At 43.2% G+C, this 23650-nt stretch overlaps 2 protein-coding genes and 1 long non-coding RNA gene across 6 annotated transcripts in view; 1 reads left to right on the forward strand and 2 right to left on the reverse strand.

Annotated features, from left to right (window-relative positions):
• Positions 1-1172: 1172 nt before the first annotated feature.
• COQ7 (coenzyme Q7, hydroxylase) lies at positions 1173-17777 on the reverse strand. Of its 2 annotated transcripts, none has more exons than XM_077906780.1 (6): positions 17618-17777; positions 13404-13582; positions 11003-11117; positions 9910-10049; positions 9183-9251; positions 1173-1360 (listed from the first exon to the last, which is right to left on the reverse strand). In XM_077906780.1, the coding sequence occupies exons 1-6, from the start codon at positions 17688-17690 to the stop codon at positions 1304-1306; spliced, it is 633 nt and encodes a 210-aa protein (XP_077762906.1). In that variant the 5' UTR covers positions 17691-17777; the 3' UTR covers positions 1173-1303. The 2 variants fall into 2 exon arrangements, with proteins under 2 accessions (XP_077762906.1, XP_077762905.1); XM_077906779.1 differs by lacking the exon at positions 1173-1360 and adding an exon at positions 8555-8767 and having other exon boundaries at positions 17618-17776.
• The window catches only part of TMC7 (transmembrane channel like 7), a 62281-nt gene continuing 52034 nt past the window's right edge, over positions 13404-23650 (reverse strand). For 2 of the 3 annotated variants that reach the window (XM_077906777.1, XM_077906776.1), the window contains exon 16: positions 20980-23102. In XM_077906777.1, coding sequence (XP_077762903.1) covers positions 23022-23102 — 81 coding nt within the window. In that variant the 3' untranslated portion in view covers positions 20980-23021. Of the gene's footprint in view, positions 13583-20979; positions 23103-23650 lie in introns of those variants that run through there. The other variant, XR_013384984.1, reaches the window with a different exon arrangement.
• On the forward strand, positions 17528-22861 carry LOC144319066 (uncharacterized). Its single transcript, XR_013384985.1, has 2 exons — positions 17528-18148; positions 19059-22861. It is a non-coding gene; the product is annotated as an uncharacterized LOC144319066 (long non-coding RNA).

Consider the following 23650-nt stretch of genomic DNA (forward strand, 5'->3'; position numbering starts at 1 on the left):
TGATAGTCACACAGAGAGAGAGAGGCAGAGACATAGGCAGAGGGAGAAGCAGGCTCCATGCACCAGGAGCCTGACGTGGGATTCGATCCCGGGTCTCCAGGATCGCGCCCTGGGCCAAAGGCAGGCGCCAAACCGCTGCGCCACCCAGGGATCCCTTTTATGTCTCTTCTAAATGCTATAAAAAAGGATTGTGAGGGACGGCTGGGTGGCTCAGTGGTTGACCATATGCCTTTGGCTCAGGTCATGATCCTGGGGTCCTGGGATTGAGTCTTGCATTGAGCTCCCTGCAGGGAGCCTGCTCCTCCCTCTGCCTATGTCTCTGCATCTCTCTGTGTGTCTCTCATGAATAAATTAATAAAATCTTTTTAAAAAATTAAAATAAAATTGTTTTATTCTGCAGCACCTAGGATAATATACTCCCTTAAAACCAAAAAAATTGAGATAATTATTCTTTTAGTGACCTTGTCTTACTTAAACATAAATACATACACAGAGCATCAGGAAGCAAGTGCAACAGGTGGCATCTCCTCACAATTCTTTTATAGATTCAATAAAGCCAGTTGGAAGCTAAGCATGGAAAATACTACACAAAGACTGCTCTCTACACCCCCCCCCCATCCCTCCCCATCCCCCAGCCGAACTGAGAGCACTGCTCTTCCCCATTGTTTCCAACCCATGAAGACAACTTGGTCTGGAACATGTTTCCAGCTGTCATGGTACTGAATGGACTGGAGAAAACTGGAACAAGTCACATTTTAGGAGAAAACAGTGCAGGAAGGGAGTAGAACAGAATGGAAATCCTGAATCAGCCACCCCCCCCCCCCCAAATAAAATATAAAGCAGGGGAAAGCATCCATTTGGGGACAGATTTTAAAATGAAGCCCTTATGGCATGAAACCACTGATTCTTAACCAGGTCTGCCCATCAGAACCCCATGTGAATTTTTAAAATATATTCATCCCTCAAGCCAGCCATGTAGCTTCTTGTTCAGTAGGAGCAGATTTTTTTTTCTTCTTTTAATCTCAGGAGTTGATTCTGATGCACATGCCCAGGTAAGCATTCCAGGAATAAGAATTAGAAAATTCTGCATAACCCTAGAAACATAATTGACATTTTAAAAAATGAAGAGAGTATCATAAAGGGAAATTCTCAAAAAACCAAACACAGTGGCAATAAAGGAAAAGCGTTTTGAGGAAGAAGAGTTGAGGCACAGCTGCAGGTTACATGTTTGCCAGGCTCACGCGGGGTTAAGGAAGCAGATGGACGAGAGGGTTGAAGGTCCCTCTTTCCCAACATCATACTTTCATCCAGATATTTCTGTAGAGGCTGCTTTTAGGCAAGAGGCTTGAGCAATGGAAACCTGTGTAAGGTAAAAGGACCCACAGTGATCACTGGGCTGAAGCAAACAGGCTCAGCAGGCGACCCACCTCCAAATACCTATAGGCCCCACCTGACCAATGGGCCACTTAGGACTAGGTGCAAGTACCAAAGAAGAACTCAGTGTGTCTCCATCCGTTCTCACGTCCCCCCACCCCTGCTAACTACAGCCCCCCGGGCCCCCCTCCTTGCAGACAGCCTCTCCTCTGCTGTCCAGCCACTGCTCCCTTACAGTGAACCTCTGTCTCCTGTGTTCTGCCTCAGGTGCCATCTCTCCCCTCCTGCTCTTCCATCCTCCACTCAGCACGGTTCCCCTTACAGTTTCTAGGTCTATTCACATTGACAGCAGGAGGATTGTCTGTCATTACTTGTGATTACTGGCGTCAATTCATTTGGTTTCATTTTATGAGTTCATATGTGTTTTGCTTTTTTTTTTTTTTTTTTTTTTTTGCTAAAATTAGTTTATCAAACATTAACTCGGGGCCAGTGAGGTGTGGGGACAGGCCTTGCCTTACACAGCATCATGCCACGATGGAGAGATGGTAGGAAAGCAGGGAACGACCCTCAATGATAGAATCCAAGAGAGATAAGATAAGTGTGTGGGATGACATCACTTATGAGATAAATGGCTTAGGAGGGTAAATGGCCTTCATCAGAAAAAGGGCCCATCATGTGAGCCAGAAGAAGGTGTGCGAGCAAGTTGTGTCCAGGGAGCAGGGTGAAATAATGAATCAATGCTCAGTGCAGGCCCCTGGGCACTGCGGGATGCTTGGGGCTGGTTTCTCCGCGTGGTACCCCTCGGCAGGGGTTGATCTCCTCCCCTGTGTTTTCCTGTCTCCCTTTCCTAAGAAGGAAAATGCATCCTTCCTGAGAAGGATGCTCTCAGGTCCCTGGGCCCACACGCACTGGCACATGTATGTGCTGCCCTCCGCCTCTTGCATGGCGCCAACGTGCCAATCCATTCTGCTCTGGGAGCGGGGATGGGGAGGGGGGATTAATGGGGATCGTCAAAACGCGTAGCAGAGGCCTCGCCTTGCTCCCCAGGCGCTGTCCCTGGGACCCTCTGGACGTGACTTAGCAGCCAGCTCTGCGGGCCGGACTCGGACCTCGGGGCGCGGGCGCCCCCTGGTGGCGGAAGGCGGGCGCCGCCGAGTCCGCGACCTTCCTTTGCCCTTGGCGCGCCCGCGGCCTGGCTGCCGACGCGCTCCGGGTCAGAGCTGCCGCCTGTCTGTCACCGCCCCCAACGGCTGACATCCCGGGAGAACGAGTGGGAGGAAGCACGTCCCCGAAGGCCAGAGGCGCCTTTTCAACCTTTGCAAACGTGTTCGGTCGGAAAGGCCTTTTTGTGATCTGGCAAGAGCCAGAAAAGACCAGTTTTAAGGAAAGGTTTCTTTTGTTCCCTTGGTGGGGAAAGGTCATGTTTTCTTCTGCTCAGATCATCAGATCAAGAAGGAGGCCTCCTTTTAAGGCGGCCCTGGAGTGAGGATCCAGTCTATATCATGTTCTCGAAAGAGTATTGAACCCCTCCGAAAGGGGTAAGAAGGAGAAGGCCGAGAGGTCTCTCCTGAAATTCCGGAATCTGTATTCAAATGTGGTCCCCAGAAGCATTAGATGTCCCCAAATTTTGTGTTACTAATGACCGAATTGTCCACTGATAAAGGAAGAGAGGACATTAGAGGCCAAGTGGCCTGGTGGTAAAGTTCAAGGGCATCCGGCTCCTGCAGACTGGGTTTCCACCTCCTTCCTCCCTAAAGGGGGCAAGGGGAGCTGGTGCCCCCAGGGGTGGGGGGCGGTGGGGGAATGGAGTGGGTGAGGCAGAGCAGTACTGCTGGGTGGGAGCCAGGCAGCGTCCAGGTGGTGGCGGTGGGTCAGCTGTGAAATGGAAGAGTGTTGCCGCCAACCAGGGGCACGCTGTGCATCTACCCATGTTGTCCTGGAACGATGGCCAATAAGGCACCAAAGAAAAACACAGATTGCAGATCAAAGATGCACAGTATTATTCCAAGTGAGGAGCGATCCGAACCCAAAAGTGTCCATGTATGGATAAAAGATTCGAGTGTCTGGAGAGGTACACGATGAATTATTAACAGTGGTTACTTTTAGGGATACGTTTGGAAGCAGTGCCTTGTGTTTTGGTTTTTGGGTTTTGCTTTGTTTCTTTTCTTTTGGAGATTTTATTTATTTGAGAGAGTGGGAGACCACAAAGGGAGAGGGAGAAGCAGACTTGACAGTGAGTAGGGAGCCCGATGTGGGGCTCGATCCCAGGATCCTGGGATCCTGACCCAAGCTCAAAGGCAGATGCTTAACTGACTGAGAGCCACCCAGGAGCTCCTGTGCATTTTTTTTTTTTAACCTATATGTCATTTTTATAGTGTTTCATCTCGAGGCAACTATTTCTTTGGGAAGTGAAGGGGGGAAAAGAAAGAAATCCATGTAGTGTCTTATGTGACAGATTGCTAATAGCTGATCACAAAGTAAGGCAGCTGCTGGTCACAGTTTCCTGAAAAGCAACAGCAGTCTACAGAGAGATCTACTTGTCACTCTAAATACCCTTTAGCACAAATTCGCCATGGGAATGTGTGCATTATTTTTTTTACCAAAAAAAAGTTTTCACTTCTTAAAAACAGGGCAATTTAACTTTGTATTTTGTTCCAACAAAAATTTACGGAGTGTCAGACACTGTGCTAAGCTCTGAAGGTATGGAAATGACCAAGACGGTCTCTGCCGTCCAAAAGTTCATGGTCCAGTTCAGCTTCTTGCACTAATGTGCTTCCAAATCACCTGGAGGTGTTGGGTATTGGTTAATTATTGCCACATAACAAATCACCCCAAAACTCAGCAGTTGAAAACAGCAAACATTTATCATCGAAAGTAGTTGCTGAGAGTCAGGAACCAAGGAGTGGACAGCTGGGTGATCCTGGCTCTGGGTGTCTCATGAGGTTGCAGGCAGGATGTCGCCCAGGACTACATCATCTGAAGGTAGGACTGGGGCTGAAAGATTCACTTCCACGATGGTGCACATCATGGCTACTGGCAGGCGGCCTCAGCTCTTGGCCCTGTGACCCTCTCCACAGATTAACTGCTTGAGTGTTCTCACCACATGGCAGCTGGCTTTTCCTAGACTGAGTGATCTTGGAGAGAAAGGTAAAAGCTGCAACCTCTTTTATGACCAGGCAGCCTTGGCAGTCACACTCCATCGTTTCCACCATTTGTGAGAAACAAGTCACTAAGCACAGCCTACACTTGAGGCAAGGGCCATTAGGCTCCACTGAACAGAAGAGTATCCAGGAATTTGTGGACATAGTCTAAAACCACCACATCTTGTTAAAATGCAGATTCTGATTCAGAAGTTCTGGGGAGGAGCTCCAAATTCTGCATTTCTAACATGCTGCCAGGAGATACCACTGCTGTTGGTCTATGGACCACACTTTGAGTAGCAAGGGAATCGTATCTCAGGTTGCCTCTTTGGAACTATGCTGCTTGCCAGAATAACATCCTTTGTCCTCCTGGCATCATCTTTGGATGGTGTCCAATTTTAAAATCACATTTTCCCTGAAAGGTCAGAGCAGTAAAGTAAGGGAAAGACAAGATTACCTTGTTAATACTCGAGGACAAGCTGTAATAGAATTAAAAACAACCACAGGGGGATTTGGAAGATCTCTCTGGTCTTGTTCTGGAAGCTCTCAGAAGCACAAAACATCAGCCATCAATTCTGAACGGGGTGCTAAACAAACAGCAACAAATCTGGGCTTTTAATAGGTATTGTACAAAATATCTTTATATGACTAAGATTCCTGACTGCAATACTTAAAAATTAGCTTTGACATGGGAGGCCAAGATGCAGCATCAGCATCTCAGAAGATCAAGGCTTCTGCATGCTTTGCTGACTTGAAGGGTGGCATGTTAAAAGAAATCATTTCCCCACTCAATAGAGGGGATTGAAATTTGCTCTCATTTACAGCAAAAAACTATAAATCCTGTATTTTTTATTGCATTTCTTCACATACCATAAAATTCGCCATTTTCAAGTGTTTGATTCAATGGTTTTTTTTTTTTCACTATTGTCACAAGGTTCTGTAACCATCACCACCAGCTAATTCTAGAACATTCATTACCCCAAATTCTAGAAACTATCTATTAGCAGCTACTCCCCATTGCCCCCCATTCCTTACAACCTAGGCACCCACTAGTCTATCTCTATGGATTTGCCTCTTCTGGACATTTCATATACATGGAATCATACAACATGTGGCCTTTTGTCTGGCTTCCTTCACTTAGCTTTTCTTTTTAATTGTAGTAAACTATACATAACATTTATCATGTAACCATTTTTATGTGTAGAGGTCAGTGGCCTAAAGTACATTCACATCGTTGGGCAACCATCACCATCTTTCTCCAGCATTTTCATTTTCGCATTCTGCAACTTTGTGCCCGAATATCATGTTTTTAAGGTTTATCAATATTGTAGCACGTTCAGTAGTACTTCATTCCTTTTTTTTTTATACACTACTTCATTCCTTTTTACAACCAAATAATATTCCAAGGTATAGATATGCTACATTTTGCTTATCTACAAATCAGGTGATAGACATTTTGATTGTTTCCACCTTTCGGCTATTAGGAATAACATTTCTGTGAGCATTCATGTAGGTGTATTTGTTTGAACTCAGGTATTCATTTCTTCAGGATTTATACCTAGAGTTACTGTATCATATGGTAACTGTATTTAATGAGGATCCAGTTCCTCTATACCCTTGCCAATAGGTCATTTTCTACGTTTTGAGTAGTAATTGTGGGTTGTTATCTCACTGTGATTTTCCCTAAGGACTAATGATTTGGGGCATCTTTTCAAATGCTTATTGGCCATGTGTACATCTTTTGTGAAGACAGGTCTATTCACATCCTTTGACTATTTTTAATGGGGCTATTTGTCTTATTGTTGAGTTGTAAGAGTTCTTTATATACTCTAAGTACAAATCCCTTATCAGATCTATGATTTGCAAACATTCTCTCCCATTCTGTGGGCTATGTTTCACCTTCTTGAAGAGCACAAAAGTTCCTATTCTGATTAAGTCCTATCTATCTAAGCTTTTTTCTTTTGTTACTTGTACGTTTGGTGTCAAATCTAGGAAACTGGTCTAATCCAAGGTCACATAGACTCCCCCTACGTCTTCTAAGAGTTTTAGAGTTTTAGCATTACCATTTGTATTTTTAATCTGTTTGAGTTAATTTTTGTATATGCTGTGAAATAAGGGTCCAAACTCATTCTTTTGCATGTGGATACCCAGCCTGGTTTTTGTTGTTTTCTTTTTAAATCAGCAAGAAGCACAGAGAATGGCCTTTCTTTGGTTTCTTGGTAGCATGTTTTGCTTTTGTTTTTTGTTTTGTGTGTGTGTGTGTGTGTGTGTGTGTGTGTTTTCTTCTTGGCTGGAAGATTTTGAGTTTTATAGCAAACCATACTCTATAGATCTAGAACCCAGGGGCCCAGCCTGACTTGGTAGCATCTTTTCAATAAATAAATCTCTACTGAATTTTGTGGAGAAGCACATGGAGTAGTCTTGAATTGCTAGTTATGTGAAAATGACTTCTAACAAGGGAGAGCTATTTCTTCATCCAATCCCACTGATGACTATTTATGTGCCAGTGATTAAAATGATTCCTGACCTATACAGCTTACAGTCTTGCAGGGAGAAACAAACAAAAACCAAGTAAGTACAGTATATAATATGCCAGAAGTTGATGAGCATTATGGGGAGAAAAAAAAATGGAAGAGTTGAACAAGTGGGATGAAGCATGCAGTGGGATAGGGTTTGCAATTTTGAAAGAGGTGGTCAGGGTAGGCCTCCTTTAAGAGGTGACATGAGACAAAAGTTTGAGAGTTGGTGAGGGATTTGTCCATGTGGCTATCTGCAGGCAGAGGGAATAGCCATTGCAAATGCCCTGAGACAGGAGCTTGCTTGGTGTTTTGAGAAATGGCAAGGAGGCCAGCATGGCTGGAGCACATTGAGGAAAAGGGGAAGGGGTCAGAGGGCCAAATCACACAGGTTCTTAGAAACCATTTTAGGGACTTTGACTCTGATGCTGAGGGAACTGGGAAAAGTCATTGGGGGTTTCTGAGCTGAGCAGGAACATGGCCTGGCATACAGTTCAAAGGATCACTGTGGCTGTGGGTGGAGAATGGATTGTGGGAGGACAGGGTAAGGCAGGAAGAATAGTAAGGAGGCTTCTAAAATAATCCAGGTAAGATGAGGGTGGCAGCTCCTGAGGCAGTGAAAAGGCTTTGGCAGAGCCTGTAGGATGTCCGGGCAGACTGGATGGAGGTGTGATTTAGGTAGGTGTCAAAGGTGAGTCTAGAGATTTCTGAGGACCAGAAGGATGGAGCTGCTATTAACTGTGATAAGGAACGCAGCTGGGTCACTGGGATGGAGGTGGGGGAGGAGTTCAGATGGGGCACGTGGAGCTTGAGGGTCTCTCTGACTTCCAAGTGGAAGAGCTGGGTAGACAGTTGGATATTTGGAAATAAGAAAGCTGGGCTGAAAAGGGAATGGTAGGGAATGAGCCACAAGGCAGGATGGGATACCAAGACAAAGAGGACAGACAAAACTGGGCCATGCAAGACACCCTGGCACCCTCTGGTAAGGAGAAATCTAGAAGAGAGGAAGAGCAGCTAAGGAGGCCGCTGGAAATAACGGCAGTTTTCTATTTAACTAATGGATTTGACAGTCTTGCTTTGTTGATCTTCAACACCCTCATGTTTGAAATTACCTTTGGTTAGGAGTGAAATCAAATTTTCTTTCTTAAAGATTTCTCTTATTTCTGGGACACCTGGGTGGCTCAGTCAGTTGAGCATCCAACTCTTGCTTTTGGCTCAGGTTATGATCTTAGGGTCGTGATATCAAGCCCCTTGCCACGCTCTGTGTTCAGCAGGGAGTCTGCTTCGAGATTCTCTCCTGCACTCATGCGTGTGCATTCCCATCCCCTCCAAAATAAATAAATAAATCTAAAAAAAAATTCCCATTATTTTCTTAATGATTCATTCTTAATGTTTTACAAAATAATGGACTATGGAACAAACAAGGAAGAGCTTCATTTGTTTTAACTGGAATAAACCCGGTGAGCGGTCAGCCTTCTAGCAGAAGGCAGTACAGGGGAAAAAAAAAAAAAAAACACTAGACAGTTTTACTAATGAAAAAACAAGCTCCTGCAGTTTATTAACAAGTTTCATATAACAATAATTGCACATTTCCTTTTCTGCCAGTGCCATTTGTTAAATCACTGTCATCTTTTGTAGACAGGGGAAAATGGACATACTTTAAAATCTTTCTGATAAATATATCGCCATGCTGCATCCGGCCTGGATAAGGTTCTTCAAAATGGTGTATGCTGGAGCCTGTTAAAAATGATAATAAGCAAACAAAAGAAACATGTTCTACGTTCACTTGTAGCAGGAAGACATGGCCTGGTATGGCAAGGCTGGAACTCTCTGGATAAGACTTAAGATCTAACAATGTCTTTTAATTCATCAGGTTGGGGTGGTTTTATGACTGTCAGAGCATTTGAATCATTTGGTTTCTGGTCAGGAAGGGGAAGGAAGCTGCTAGTGGAAATGATGAAGGAAGAAGCAAGAAACAAGATCCCAGCTGGGAGCAACGCATTGGCCTGCTTTTTTGTCAAAGCACTGTTTTAGTTTGCTTTCTTTGGTGGTTACAATGAAATCTACTTCTCAAGACACAAAAACCTCTCACCCCTCTTCCAAATAAGGTGCCCAGAGTCCCACAAGCAAATAGTAAAGGGAGGTCTCCTACCAGTTGTGCGTCATGTTCAAGGCCTATGTCATGGTGCTCTAGCTCTTCATCCCGAAATTTCCTTATCACCTGGTTAAATACAAAGAAATCAAAGCAAGTCAGGATCCAACTTTCCTGCTGTCCTATCTCCTCCTGGAGGTTAAATCCTCATACTACCATCTAAGACAGGGGTAGGCAACCTTTCTCTATGAAGGGCCGGAGATCAACACTTCAAGCTCCACAGGCAGTATGGTCCCCTTCACACCTACTTAACTCTGCTAGGGACAGCAGCCACGGACATCTAAACGGGCAGGTGTGGCTATGTTCCAATAAAACAATTTACAGAAATAGGTGGTCTGCCCCAGGCCAGGATTTACCAATCCCTAATTTAGACTTAAAAAAAAAAATTAAACAGTTCCCTTATTTGCTATAGAACATCATCTGAAGATACCTATTATTTCATTTATTTATTCTGAGGGTTTTGTGCTCACATTTGTTCAGAATCTTTCAGTGATCCAGAAGTGGAGAATATAGATGTGGGCTCCGGAGACATAGCTTCTGGTCCCAGCTCTCCCTGAGCATGTGACCAGGGCCCACGGCTTTGGCTTTCTGTGCTTGCTACCTTTAGAATGAGGTGCTCTCCTAGGTTTCTAAGGCCTGTCATTCCCTACTTTTCTATTTTTTTTTCCTCCTTACCAAGTTGCCCTTTTCTCCCTTGGCAGCCCCTTTCCAGAGTATATTCAAATACCTGAAGAAGCTCCTCGTATTTTTCAGGATCCTTCTCCATCAGCGTCCTGATCTGGTTGTTATAGTGATGTGCTATGGACTCTTCCACAGCCACAGTGCAGGCCATTGCTCCCTCCTTCCCAAGCAGGGCAGTTCCTGCACCTGGAATTGTCAAATCCAGAGCAGAAAGGGATGGGACTGAGACCACACTGGTGAGGAGAGATCATGTCAGGTCAGAGTTAGTCGAGCTCAGTACTCCAGGCTCTGGGGCTGGGTAATTCCCTGTTGTTAGGGCTGTCCTGGGCATTGGAGGACATTAGCAGCACCCCTGGCCTCTACCCACTGGATGCCAGTAGCAGCCCTGATTGTGACAGCCAAAAATGTCTCTAGACACTGCCATCTATGCTTAGGAGCAACCTGCCCAGTGAAAACCGGTTTTAGGTGGTACTAGGTCACACTGTTAAATCCCGAATCACATAGTAAGAATGCTATTCTCTTTTCAAGGCTCTTTTGAACCCTCTCATTATAGCAAGAAGAAAGTCTTCATTTGGGGTATGTCTTTGATTCTTTTCTAACATTTAGTCTTCTCCCTTTTTTTTTTTTTTTAAGATTTTATTTATCTATTCATGAAAGAGAGAGAGAGCAGGGAGCCTGATGAGGAACTTGATCCCGGGACTCCAGGATCATGCCCTCGTCCAAAGGCAGGCAGGCACTAAACCACTGAACCACCCAGGGATCTCCAGTCTTCTCCCTTTTTAAGAGTGAGCTGATCTCAAGCTTAGAACCTTTGTCAGAGAACATCACCTGGATATACCTGAATTGCTCTTGTTTTTTTCCTTCTCTGTTGTATTTGCTTTTATCGCACCTTCTATTTATAAAAGTACTGATTCAAATACATAAATATTTAAGTAAATTTAAGTAAAATAAAAAAAAAGAAAGTAAGTAAAATTAAGTAAATTTAAGCCCCCCAAAAAAGTCCATTTGACTTTTAAAAATGTTAAGGAAATAAAAGGGTGGTTAAGAGGACACATAAAGAATTACGAAATCGGTACTTTACCGATTTAATCACTGCCAGATCCCTAAGCTCATGTAAGCTCTTCTGGACAGACACATACCCAGTGCAAACCCCACCACGTTCCAAAAGGGCATCAGAATCGTCGGCCGCACCCTGAATGCAACCATCAACTCGTTGAACTTTTTCAAGTGGTCCTTTTCTTGATCCCACATTTTCTGTAAGAAACATAACAATAAAGACATGCAAGCATCACATAGAGGTCACCGGCTACATACCAAGGAGAAGCTACATGCTCTAAGTCGGAAAAAGGAAGCAATGTGGAAATGTAATGAAAAATGAGAACTGCTATTTCCCCCTCTCCCCTTGAATTCTTGAGGGAAAAAGCAAAACATCAACTGAAAAGCATCGTGGATACAGAGGGTGCCAACAAACCAAGAGAAGAGCCTGTTCCCTCAATTCCAGATAAGTGGGCCATGAACCATGGCTCCAGCAGTTCTTGGACCCGCATAGCCTATTCAAGGACAAAGTCCACAATTAATGAGAAATGAGGTGTTCAGCCCATTCCAAAATCATATCACCTATTGTGTCATTTCCCTCTAGACTGCTAGAATAGAAGTATCATTTATATCAAAGGAAAAAGGGAATTTACCCCAAAGATTCAGATGCAATGAAACGCCGGGACACCTGCACCCCGATGTTTATAGCAGCAATGTCCACAATAGCCCAACTGTGGAAGGAGCCTCGGTGTCCATCGAAAGATGAATGGATAAAGAAGATGTGGTTTATGTATACAATGGAATATTACTCAGCCATTAGAAACGACAAATACCCACCATTTGCTTCAACGTGGATGGAACTGGAAGGTATTATGCTGAGTGAAGTAAGTCAATCGGAGAAGGACAAACATTGTATGTTCTCATTCATTTGGGGAATATAGATAATAGTGAAAGGGAATAGAGGGGAAGGGAGAAGAAATGGGTAGGAAATATCAGAAAGGGAGACAGAACATAAAGACTCCTAACTCTGGGAAACGAACTAGGGGTGATGGAAGGGGAGGAGGGCGGGGGGTGGGGGTGAATGGGTGACGGGCACTGAGGGGGGCACTTGACGGGATGAGCACTGGGTGTTATTCTGTATGTTGGTAAATTGAACACCAATAAAAAATAAATTTATTATTAAAAAAAACAAAGGAAAAAGGGAGAATGATAAAAGAGTTAACATATGGCACTTCTTTTTTTTTTTAAGATTTTATTTATTTATTCATGAGAGACACAGAGAGAGAGAGAGAGAGAGAGGCAGAGACACACGCAGAGGGAGAAGCAGGCTCCATGTAGGGAGCCCGACATGGGACTCGATCCTGGGACTCCAGGATCACGCCCTGGGCTGAAGGCAGGCGTTAAACCTCTGAGCCATCCAGGGATCCCCCAAATTACAGCACTTTTTAAGTGCCAGGCACTCGCTATCAAATAGCTTTACGAAGGCAATTCACTTAATCTGCACAAACTATTATTATTATCCCCATTATACAGATAAAGTGAGGCACAGAGAGATTAGGCAACTTGCCCAAGAACTCAGAGCAGGCAATTTAACTCGTGCTGTCTATTACATGCCAGACATGGTGTTGGTTGCCCTATGACTGCCACCTTATTTATTCGTCACCCAAACCCAATGAGGTAGGTGTTATCAGCTCATTTCACAGATATGGAAATGGAGACCCAGAGAGGTCATAGAACCTCCTCAAGGTCACACAGGTAGGTGGAAGAAAGCTGGAACGTGAACCCGGGTCTTTGTGACAACAAAGCCCAGGCCCCTCTCTCTGCCTCTCATTATAAAATATAAAATATTGGGGATCACCCGCCTTCTGCCCAGGGTGTGATCCTGGAGACCCGGGATCGAGTCCTGCATTGGGCTCCCTGCAAGGAGCCTGCTTCTCCCTCTGCCTGTGTCTCTCATGAATAAATAAATTTTAAAAATCTTTAAATATATATATAAAATATCCCCACTGGGGACAGGATCACCACCTCTCAGCAACTGGTGCTTTCACCAATGCAATTATTCTCAACCCTTTTTTACTGCCCATTCCATGATGTGATTTTAATACTTCAGGTATACTATATATCTGTTTGTGTACTGTATGTCTGTGCTTTACACATAAAAAGGATACTTTTTTTTAAAGATTTTATTTATTCATTTATTCACAAGAGACACACAGAGAGAGGCAGAGACATAGGCAGAGGGACACAGGCTCCTTATGGGGAGCCTGATGTGGGACTCGATCCCAGGACCCCGGGATCACAATCTGAGCCACCCAGGTGCCATACACATAAAAAGAATAATATATTTTTCACTGGCTCCACTGCCCACCCTAAAATAACCAATTTTTGCTCTCCCTTGCAAATGTATGACCTCATGTGATTCATGGCTTGAAGGCTTCTGGACCCCCCTGCTGTTCAGTAAGACTAGGCCAGTGGGTGGGTGGGTGGAGATAATGAAGTACCCACCTGAATGACTGGCCCGACACTTGTCCGACCCAGGACAGCCATCTGTCCTGCATAGATTCGGTTTGCTCCATATTCACCTGCATGATCCACCCGGATTATTCGATCCACAGCTGCCCGATTGACATTGTCTAAGGTCATTCCTGAACTGTAAAACCTGACACCAATTCTTCTTCCATACGCTGCAACACAAATGTTTTTATTCTTTATTACTCCTGAGTAAAACAGATGTTTCCTTTTATAGGCAGAAGAAAGAGGCGCCTTAGAACAAAGGTCACAGATGAGTTCCCCGTGGGTAGGGTATGCTCATAAATGTATTCTGTTTAATCTGCAGTGTTCTTTTGCTTTTTTGCTTTTTTTTTTTTTTTTTAAGTAGGCTCCAAGCCCAATGCGGGGCTTGAATTCACAACCGTAAGATCAAGAGTCCCATGCTCTAATGACTGAGCTAGCCAGGCACGCTCCCGCCCATCTTTTTTTTTTTTAATTTTTATTTATTTATGATAGTCCCACAGAGAGAGAGAGAGAGAGAGAGAGAGGGAGAGACACAGGCAGAGGGAGAAGCAGGCTCCATGCACCGGGAGCCCGACGTGGGATTTGATCCTGGGTCTCCAGGATCGCGCCCTGGGCCAAAGGCAGGCGCCAAACTGCTGTGCCACCCAGGGATCCCTATGTTTTTTTTTTAATGAATTAGTTACCAACACTTAAAGCATAGATTTTACCTAAAGATCTGGATTTCTGGCTTCACATTAATCACAGAAAGATCTGGAAATACTGAACCTGTCTTTTCACCAGGCAGCTAACGTGGCAGCAAGGCACGTGGCCTCTAGATGAACAATTCACTTCCCTACCCGGCCTACTTTGTTCCTGACCCTGGCTGCACAAAACCTCCTGAGGAGCTTTCAAAACCATGGGTGTTGTTCCCCAATTAATCTCAGGGTGGATTTTTATAAAAGCTCTGGACAAATCTTTTCTGCATCAAGGTTGAGAACCACAGATTTAAGTCCTCTCAAAACACCCATGGGCATGGGATTTGGAAAATGTGCCCTGGGGCTTAGGACTGATCTTGTTATGGTATACTATCAGTTCAATGAAATTCTTGTCTTTGAAATGTAAATTATTCAGGACAGATTAAATTTAGTCTTTAAAAAAAAAAATCTCCTAGTAGTGACACCTTCAATGTGTTCTCTGAGCCTTACATTAAGGTACCCCCCAAATTTTTTACCTTAGAGTTTTACAAGTTTAGGTGTATAACGTGTTATCAGCTCATTTTGCAGTTATGAAAGTGGAGACCCAGGGAGGCCAGTAAGTTTGTAATGTGAACTGTGATGTGTGTTGGTATCATCTTGAGATGTGTTCCAAGGCTCTTATGTATGCCTACCATATCGTTAATACATACTTCTTTTCATTTAGGCTAACATCAACACCCTGAAAATGTGCAGAAAACCTCACTTTGAGTACATCTGTAGGGTTTTCATTAAAAGGCTTGAGTACTTTGGACAAAAAGTGATGGGGTAGGCCAGATAAAATTTGGGGTGATTCTTCATTTGAACTTTTTTGACCAGGTGGGGTTTTAAATGCCTCATTAAACAAAGGAGCATGACATGGGGGTCTGAAGCATGGTGACCCAGCTTTGATCCCCTCTTCCATATAACCTGCTCCATCTCACTGAGCACATCTGACTCACGAAACTGGATGAAACCTGGGAAGTAGACATCAACAACTGGATGGAGTCCAAATGCTGCTAGGTATAATGCACCACTCAGATCTATGCCATCAGACAGCAGGTCACTGTGGTTAATGCCCATGTTTTTATATGGAGAACAATTTGACACATTTGATGAAATCAAGGTAGCTGTCCCAAGTTGTTGCCTCTAAGTCCAAGAACTGGTGCTCCCATTAATTTGACCTCCTTGCAGAAACATGACTGCTAGGAATTAAAACTGAAAATGATGAGCTGGCCCTATTCCTCAAGATAATCTTGTTCGCCTTTTCTTTCATTTGTTACTCCTATCTAAAAACATATTAATGGGAAGGAACTTTAAGACAAGCCAATACTCATTAAAAAAAAAAAAAAACAACCAAAAACACATTTAATGAGAAATAGCAAGGGACTGAGTACACAGGATGAGTTCAAACACACAGCTGACTTCTGATGGACAGCACTATATTTCTGTTAAAAACATACTAAACAGGGGGATCCCTGGGTGGCTCAGTGGTTTAGCACCTGCCTTTGGCCCAGGGCGCGATCCTGGAGTCCCGAGATCGAGTCCCACGTTGGGCTCCTGGCGTGGAGCCTGCCTCTCCCTCTGCCTGTGTCTCTGCCTCTCTCTCTTTCTATGTCTATCATAAATAAATAAAATCTTCAAAAAAAAAAAAAACCATACTAAATAGTTCCCTAGCACTGCACCACTTTCCCAGATTCAGGCACCTAATAGATGATGTTTTGTGGGGTGTGTGGAAGATTGGGTATTGAAATATTTGCCATTTCTACCTTTTCACAATCTCTACAAGGTATCTTTAAAAATTATGGGATGGTTGGTGCACCTGGCTGGTTCAGTTGGTAGAGCATGTGACTCTTGATCTCAGGGTTGTTGGTTCAAACCCCATGTTGGGGGTAGAGATTACCGAAAAAGAAAAATCAAGGAAGGGAGAAGGGAAGGAACAGAGGGAGAGAGGGGTAGGAAGGAAAGAAAGAAAAGAAAAGATGTTTTCTGTCTTTAACACTAACCTTGGGCAAATCAGAATCACCATTTCTTATATATAAAATTGGCAATAATCATCAGGTTATTTCCTTCCTAAGGAGACATACAATAGTAACACCTTTCTTACTGAGTTATAACGATAAAATGAGATACAGGAAGCAAAGTAACTTTATAAATGAAAAACAGGGACTCTTATTCTGTTACGCTCACGGGCTCAACAAAAGAACGTTAAAAGTCACGTTTAACAATCCTGAGTTTAAAAAAAAAACAAACAAACAAAAAAAAAACAATCCTGAGTTTTGCCTGCATTGTCACACATCTTAAAATTGAGTAAAAATAAAGTTGGGGCTCAGTGCTAAAAGCTCTCAAATGCATTATATCATGTTAGTGCCTTCCCAAAGGGTGAAACACCTAACAATGATGGTACCTAGATTTTGAGCGGTATATCGGAAGATATTAAGTGATTTACGAACATGCATTAAATACACCCATGTAGTAAGAGTTACTTTCTTCTAAATTCCTTTGCAATCTTTTTGATTTCATCAAACAGAATGTCTCAGTTTACAAATACCTTCCTAATACTTGTTTCCAGAGCATTTATTTTTTTGATTACTCTGTTAGGGGCAGGCAATACTGGTTTTCCGTCTTTACCATAAGGATTCCGTTTCCATGAAATTACTGAATTTGAAAACGGAACACCGTCGTAGAAAAAGCACATCTAGTAATCAAAAGTACAAATGGTATTGCTAAAAGGCAAAAAAAGAAAAAAAATCCTTGGGGGGTGGGGGTGACTGGGTGACGGGCACTGAGGGGGGCACTTGACGGGATGAGCACTGGGTGTTATTCTGTATGTTGGTAAATTGAACACCAATAAAAAATAAATTTACAAAAAAATAAATAAATAAAATCTTTAAAAAAAAATCTTTAGGTGGTACACACATGATTTAAATTTGAGAAAAAGACCTCACAACAATTTTCTGGGGCAGCTCTAATGGAAAAAAAAAAAAAAAGGTTGGAGAAGGACCGGAGATCCTAACCCATCTCCCTAATCCGAATTCTAAGCTTCCTCCACCCCCCTGGTGCTTCTCTAGCTTTAGAGAGCAAGCAAGTCATTCGAGGGTCTTGTTAAAATGCAGACAAGGGGACCCCGTAAGTCAGGGGTGCGACCTTTGAACCTACGCTTCTACCAAGCCCACGCCGCCGGCCGCACGACCGCAACGCGGACTCTGCACTTTCCAGGTCGCCACCTGTCCTCCGCCCGGAACGCCGACCGCTACCGCAGGGACCGCCCAGCACAGGTGCACAATGACGTCATCGCCCAACGCGCCGCCCAAGCGTCCCGGCGGAACGCCACGCCCCTCCCGCCCCGCCTATCAGCGCCCTCAGGTTCACGCCTCCGTCGCAGCCGGATGACGTTGACGAACGTCGGCCCCCGTGACCTCTTCGGCCCAGGACACCGACGAATTCCCTGGCCCGCCGATTTCCCGCGCATCCGCGTCCGCGCTCCTCTTTTACCTGTGAGAGGCCGCAGGGTGCCCGCGCGCAGCCGCCACAGGGAGCGGACCGCCGCCCGCGCGGCGCAGCTCATTGTTGCGACAAGGTAACCGCTCCCCGGCGCGGAGCGGGCGAAACGTGTGTTGAGCGCAGACTGATGACGCACAGCAGGCGTCAGAGCGACACTGCCCCCCAGTTGCACCGGTGGGAACGCCCCCTAGGCCGCTACTTCCATTTGATTGGTTGGAAAGGGCAAGTGAGAAGACGGTATTGGATGCGACCACCATCAATCACTCAAGACCACGACGATTGTGTAAGAGACTTGGGTTGCTAGGGAGATGAGGATGCTACATGGCTCTTCCCAAGATCCTGCCCCGGTGTAAATTCTGGGGGAAAAGGATCACGAAGGGATTCTTTATTGGCGCAGCCACTGTATTTTTTTTCCATTACTAACATGGAAGGAGAGTTTCCTCTATGTATCCTACATCGACTTTAAAATAGCAGAAATTTTAAAAAGTAGAAATTGTGGAATGAAATTAAATTCACCACATGGTCAGTAGTGTCCGTGGTGGGGCTAACAGCCGATTTAAATTTTGTCGTTTTCTCTAGTTTTAGGATTCGTACAGAGAACATTGATTTTTTGTTTGTTTTCGCTTTATTCTTGGTATGCATCCGTATCGGTGCAGATGGTTTGGGGCGGTATGCAGGGTAATGGAGAGGAGATCCAGCGACGCGGATCCTAACGTGAATACCCAGTGCGTGCGTGTAGGCTCATCACCTCTAACACATGTGCCATTCTGGTGGAGGATATGGAGAATGGGGGTGGCCATGCATGTGTGGGGGCCAAGAGCGTACCGGCATCTCTACCTTCGTCTCAATTTTGCTGTGATTCTAAAACTAACGAAAAAGTCCTATGAAAATATTTTTATTGGATATTTAAAAAATAACACAAATCCCATGATACAACAGCCCTACTTACTTTAAGGGATCTATCTAATAGGAATAATTTTTCAAATGTAGGATATATGAGAAGGGAAAAAAAATCAAAGATGCATACCTGGGAGGATATATAACAAAGCATTTAATATTGGTAACTTTAAAAGGTTGGGATTGTGAGAAGGGGGCTTTCACTTTCTGCTTTACACCCTTGGATTATATATTTTTTCCAAGTTACTATAAAACATTTAATATATACTATAAAATAATTGAGGTACTAGTTGCTTTCAAACTACTCTAACAAACTACAATAATTTTATTTATTTATTTGTTTATTTATTTTAACAAACTACAATAATTTTAAATTATGGTGAATTATAGTTTCTTAAACCTAAATTCTTAGTGAAAGTGAGGATGATATAACATTCTCACTTTATACTGAGAGTATAAACCTCTCAAAGGCCTTCAAATGTTTTTCTTTTTTTCAAATGTTCTTTCTAAACCTTTGTTGTAATCTCACTTCTAGGTCTCTGCTCCTAAGAAGAAAAAAAAGTTAATAAAAATTTATAGAAGTCACAGTTATTGTCAGGAAAATTTGAAAACAAAATGTTAAGCAGCAAAGGAATGTTAAAAATTATGACCCATCTGGATATTATATTATGTAGCCAATTGAAATGCTTATAAAGAACTTTTGAAAAACACAGTAAGTGAAAAAGAAATGAGAATACCAACATTTTTTTTCTTTCTTTTCATCCCATCCTCCCTCCCTCTGTGATATCTTAAAAAGAATTTGGGAATAGGGTGCCTGGGTGGCTCAGTCAGTTAAGCAGCTGCCTTCGGCTCAGGTCATGATCTCAGGGTCCAGGGATTGAGCCCCCGTCTAACTCCCTTAAGTGGGTAGTCTGCTTCTCCCCCCACCCCCACCATTCATGTGGTCTCTCTATCTCTCTAATTAAAAAAAAAAAAACCAACAAGTATTTTTATAATGAGAAAACAAAATTTCACAAAGAAAAAGCATATTAGTCCCTAACTCCATTCTCAAAAATAAAAGTAAATATATGTTTTATTTTCCATTTAAAGATAAGGAAATTTTATCTGAGAAAGGTGAAGACACCTGTACAAAATTATACAATTAAGTAGCAAAGCCATGCCAGGTCCCAAGCACCCTATGCATTGGAGAGAAAATACACCAGATGGAATTTACTAATAAAGTCATACCGTATGTAAAGAAGACACATTCAGAAGTCCTATCTTCCCAGGGATTAGACCTTGCAGCTCCACTCTGGCAAAACCCATACCTTTTTCCATCATTATTTACTCATGAGTAGCTGCAATCACATATTGCCACTTAAGAGTTAATGCAAACTAAAAACTTGCCTAATTGACTTCTGCTCTTCACTGGGATGAGAATATTTTGTGATTTCAAGAATATGGAATCCTGCTTTGATAGAGAACAAGAACCTGTTCTTTAGGAGAAAAAGGCAGAACAGAGAAATAGAGACATGCTTGCAGGGACTTTTAAGATTCCAGCTCCTCGAGTTTGTAACAGGATGATGGATGGGGATCAGTGTTGGTGAGCTGAACCAAGTATCTAGCCTAGCAAGGAGCTAACCCTTGGGGCACCTGGGTGGCTCAGTGGTTGAGCATCTGCCTTCAGCTCAGGTCGTGATCCTGGGGCCCTTGGATCGAGTCCTGCATTGGGCTCCCTGCATGGAGCCTGATTCTCCCTCTGCCTGTGTCTCTGCCTCTCGCTGTGTCTCTCATGAATAAATAAAATCTTAAAAAAAAAAAAGGAGCTAACCCTTATGGAAGTATACCCTGATACGGTGGAATGCTGTGTAGCTATTAAAAAGAATGAAGTGACTATTTATATGGAAAGATCTTTAAGATGCTATAAGAAAAAAAAAAGAGAAGCTCAAAAATATATACTTCATATATTCAACCACATACATGGATCTATTTGAATATGTATTATAATTTTCTGGGAGAATAAACATTAGCAGTGGCTCCCTCTAAGGAGATAGGGGGTGGGAAGGGGAGTGCTTGAAATAATTTATATCTTTTCTCTCTTTTTTTTTAAAGATTTTATTTATTTATTCATGAGAGACAGAAAGGCAGAGACATAGGCAGAAGGAGAAGCAGGCTCCCTGCAGGGAGCCCGATGAGGGATTTGATCCCAGGACCCCAGGATCATGACAGGAGCCAAAGGCAGATGTTCAACCACTGAGCCACCCAGGCGCCCCAACCTATGTCTTTTTAGTATAAAACACACATAGACTCCTCCTTGGAGTCAAGGAGTCTTAAAAGCACTCATCTGGTGATTGCATTAAATAGTTCTGTGATTTTAGGAAGAGGCAAAGAGCAACTTTACAAACTGTTACAGTTTTCCATGATCGCTTGATTGCGATGACAAGAAACCTCCATGAATTCAAATATACACAAACACGTTTTTAAACCTTCAAGATACTGTTTAATCAGTAGTTTTAAGGCACATTTGTTAGAGATCTGTGCTTCAGCAATTATACAGACATCACTTGAAGTCATTAAAGTTATCAAAATATATAAAAACATTCAAGTAAAAGGTATGTAAATCAGCAGCATGTAACCAAAATGACTATATTAGCATACATTAACCAAATTCATTCATTAACCAAATGAACATATTAACATATACCAGTATCAACTTTATAATAGGGAAAGAAAACAGTTTCCATCTCACACACTTACATACATACGCACACACACGCACACACAACACAACTTGACTGTCCTCAGAGGCATGGTGAAGGCAAAAACATAAGTGTGCTAGGCAAAAAGGCCAACAATAAGAATTTTTTTCAAGTGAGGATAGAGTGAACTTTTGGTTACTCAAAATTCCATGATACTAGTTATTATTAGCTTGAAAAACTCATCAGTTTCACAGGTACATAAATAATCCCATGTTAATGCTAATGTTGGGGGAAGACCAAGAAAATGAGATGGCAAAGGGGCAAATATACAGAAATGTGAAGCTATAGCAAGCTTGCTCTGCTCCTCAGAGCAAGGAGGCAATCATTTTTGAGTAATGGAGGGCAGGGGTGCGGGTGGGAAATACTCATAGCAGCAGCTTTCTAGAACATGTACCCAGCTTTAAACTCCAGGATCCTCCCTAGGAAAAGGTTTCGAGCCAGTGAAAGTAAGGAAAACAACAGAAGAAAGGCTCAGTCTGTTCTAAAACTAAGTACTTTGGAAAAGATTCTGAAGATATTAGGATGAGAACTGATGATGTGAAATAATTTAGACTTCTATTAAAAGGTTCAGAGCTATCAATTTCAGGTAAGTTTATGCTGAGGTATTTATTGCACATGTTTTTTTTTCTTTTTTCTTTTTTCTTACTATAACGGAAACCTTAAGCAATACTGTGCATACTTTGTAAAATAAAACTAAAAATTTTAGGCACAAGAAAACAATAGCCCTATATATATGCATATGTGCCTGGAAGACACTGGCATTGTATGTTCTAGGACACTCAGGTTGGTCTGATGCTGCAACCCACCTCTTCCAACACACATCATGCACATAAACTGTGGAGCTCTGTGCTCCCTGGATATACTGAACTGCCCTTCTATGCCAGGCTCCAAAATGTGAAATGTCTGTCAGAAATGGAGACCTCAGGGCAGCAAGGGAAATGGCATTTGGAAGACCTGAAATTTTGCCTCTTAATTTTGATGACCCAGAGCCCTCTACTAAGTCTTTGGAACGTAGGCCCAGAAGGGACTCAGCACCATAGAGGCAGCTTCCCCTGAGTAAGAAGGCTGCAGCAAAATGCCCAGGAAGCTAAGACGTCAAGGCCCTCAATCTGCGGCTGTTCCCCTCCTCCTAAAGCTTAATCCAGGTATTCCTGCTTATTCACACCGCAGGAATGCCTTTTCTCTCTCATATTACAACCAGGTAGCTAGGATTACACAACCATCCTCTCCCATGTTTCCACCATCTGTTCCAAACATCCCAATTCAAGGATTTCTCTTTATGAAAAAAAGGAAGAATCTGGTCTCCTTTTAAATCTACAGAATCATTCAAAGAGGTAACTACCTCTTAAGGAACACTTCTCTCCTAAACCCCCAGAACCTGGTTCCAAAGAAACCAGCCTCATGAACAGGTGACCTCTACAGTTAACTGTAAAAGACAACATAAATAAGCTTTTAGAAATATAAAAGGGCTCTCTTTCCTCAGTCTTTGTTCTAACAGCTTAATAAGTTAGTTTTGAGGGAGAGTCACTAAGCTGCTGGTCTATATGCAAACACTTGGTTTGAACCTGCTTTTTCTAAGTCACTGAAGCCCTACATAGGGCCCGGGTGCCAAAAATACCACCACCGCAGCTGCACATATGGAGTCACCTTCAGAAAACATCAACTCCAGAAAAATATATTTTAAAACTTCTGCTCCGAACCCAGACCTGTAGTCTTGGCAGGTCACTAGGTCAGCTCATGAGCCACACGTGGCGGGATCCTCATTGATAATCCAGTCGGTTCTTCATATCCCTCTGGGCTTCTGTGAGTTTCTGGATCAGGTAACGCTTGTCACGACTTTCCTAAAGATAGAAATCAGTGCAAGAGCACGTTCAATATATTTGAAAACAAGTATCATCATTGCAACCTAATCAATTACCTGTCAGACTCAGGGTTAAGGATCCTAACCATGGACAGTTGTAATGGCCTCCAAACTGGTCTGCCTCTAGCACCTGTGCCCCTCCACAGTGCCTTGTTCACAACATGGCCAACAATCTTTTAAAAATGCACATCAGACTGATGGGGCACCTGGGTGGCACAGTTGGTTGAGTATCTGACTCTTGGTTTCCACTGGGGTGGTGATCTTGGGGTCCTGAGACTGAGCCCCGCATGGGTGGAGTCTGCTTGACATTCTCTCTCCCTCTGCCCCCCTCCTCACCCCCATTGGCTCGCACACACGCAAATGCACACACATGCTAAATAAATAATAATCTTTAAAAAATGTACATTAGGCTGCTACCTAACACACTTCATTGGTTTCCCATCACACTCAGAATTAAACCCAAACTTGTTAGCAGAGCCCTCAGGCTATGCTGTGACCCCAGCTGATAATCCAGCACCATCTTGTCTC

The sequence above is a fragment of the Canis aureus genome, chromosome 8 (genome assembly GCF_053574225.1).
Source record: "Canis aureus isolate CA01 chromosome 8, VMU_Caureus_v.1.0, whole genome shotgun sequence".
In the NCBI taxonomy this organism is placed as follows: Eukaryota; Metazoa; Chordata; class Mammalia; order Carnivora; family Canidae; genus Canis; species Canis aureus.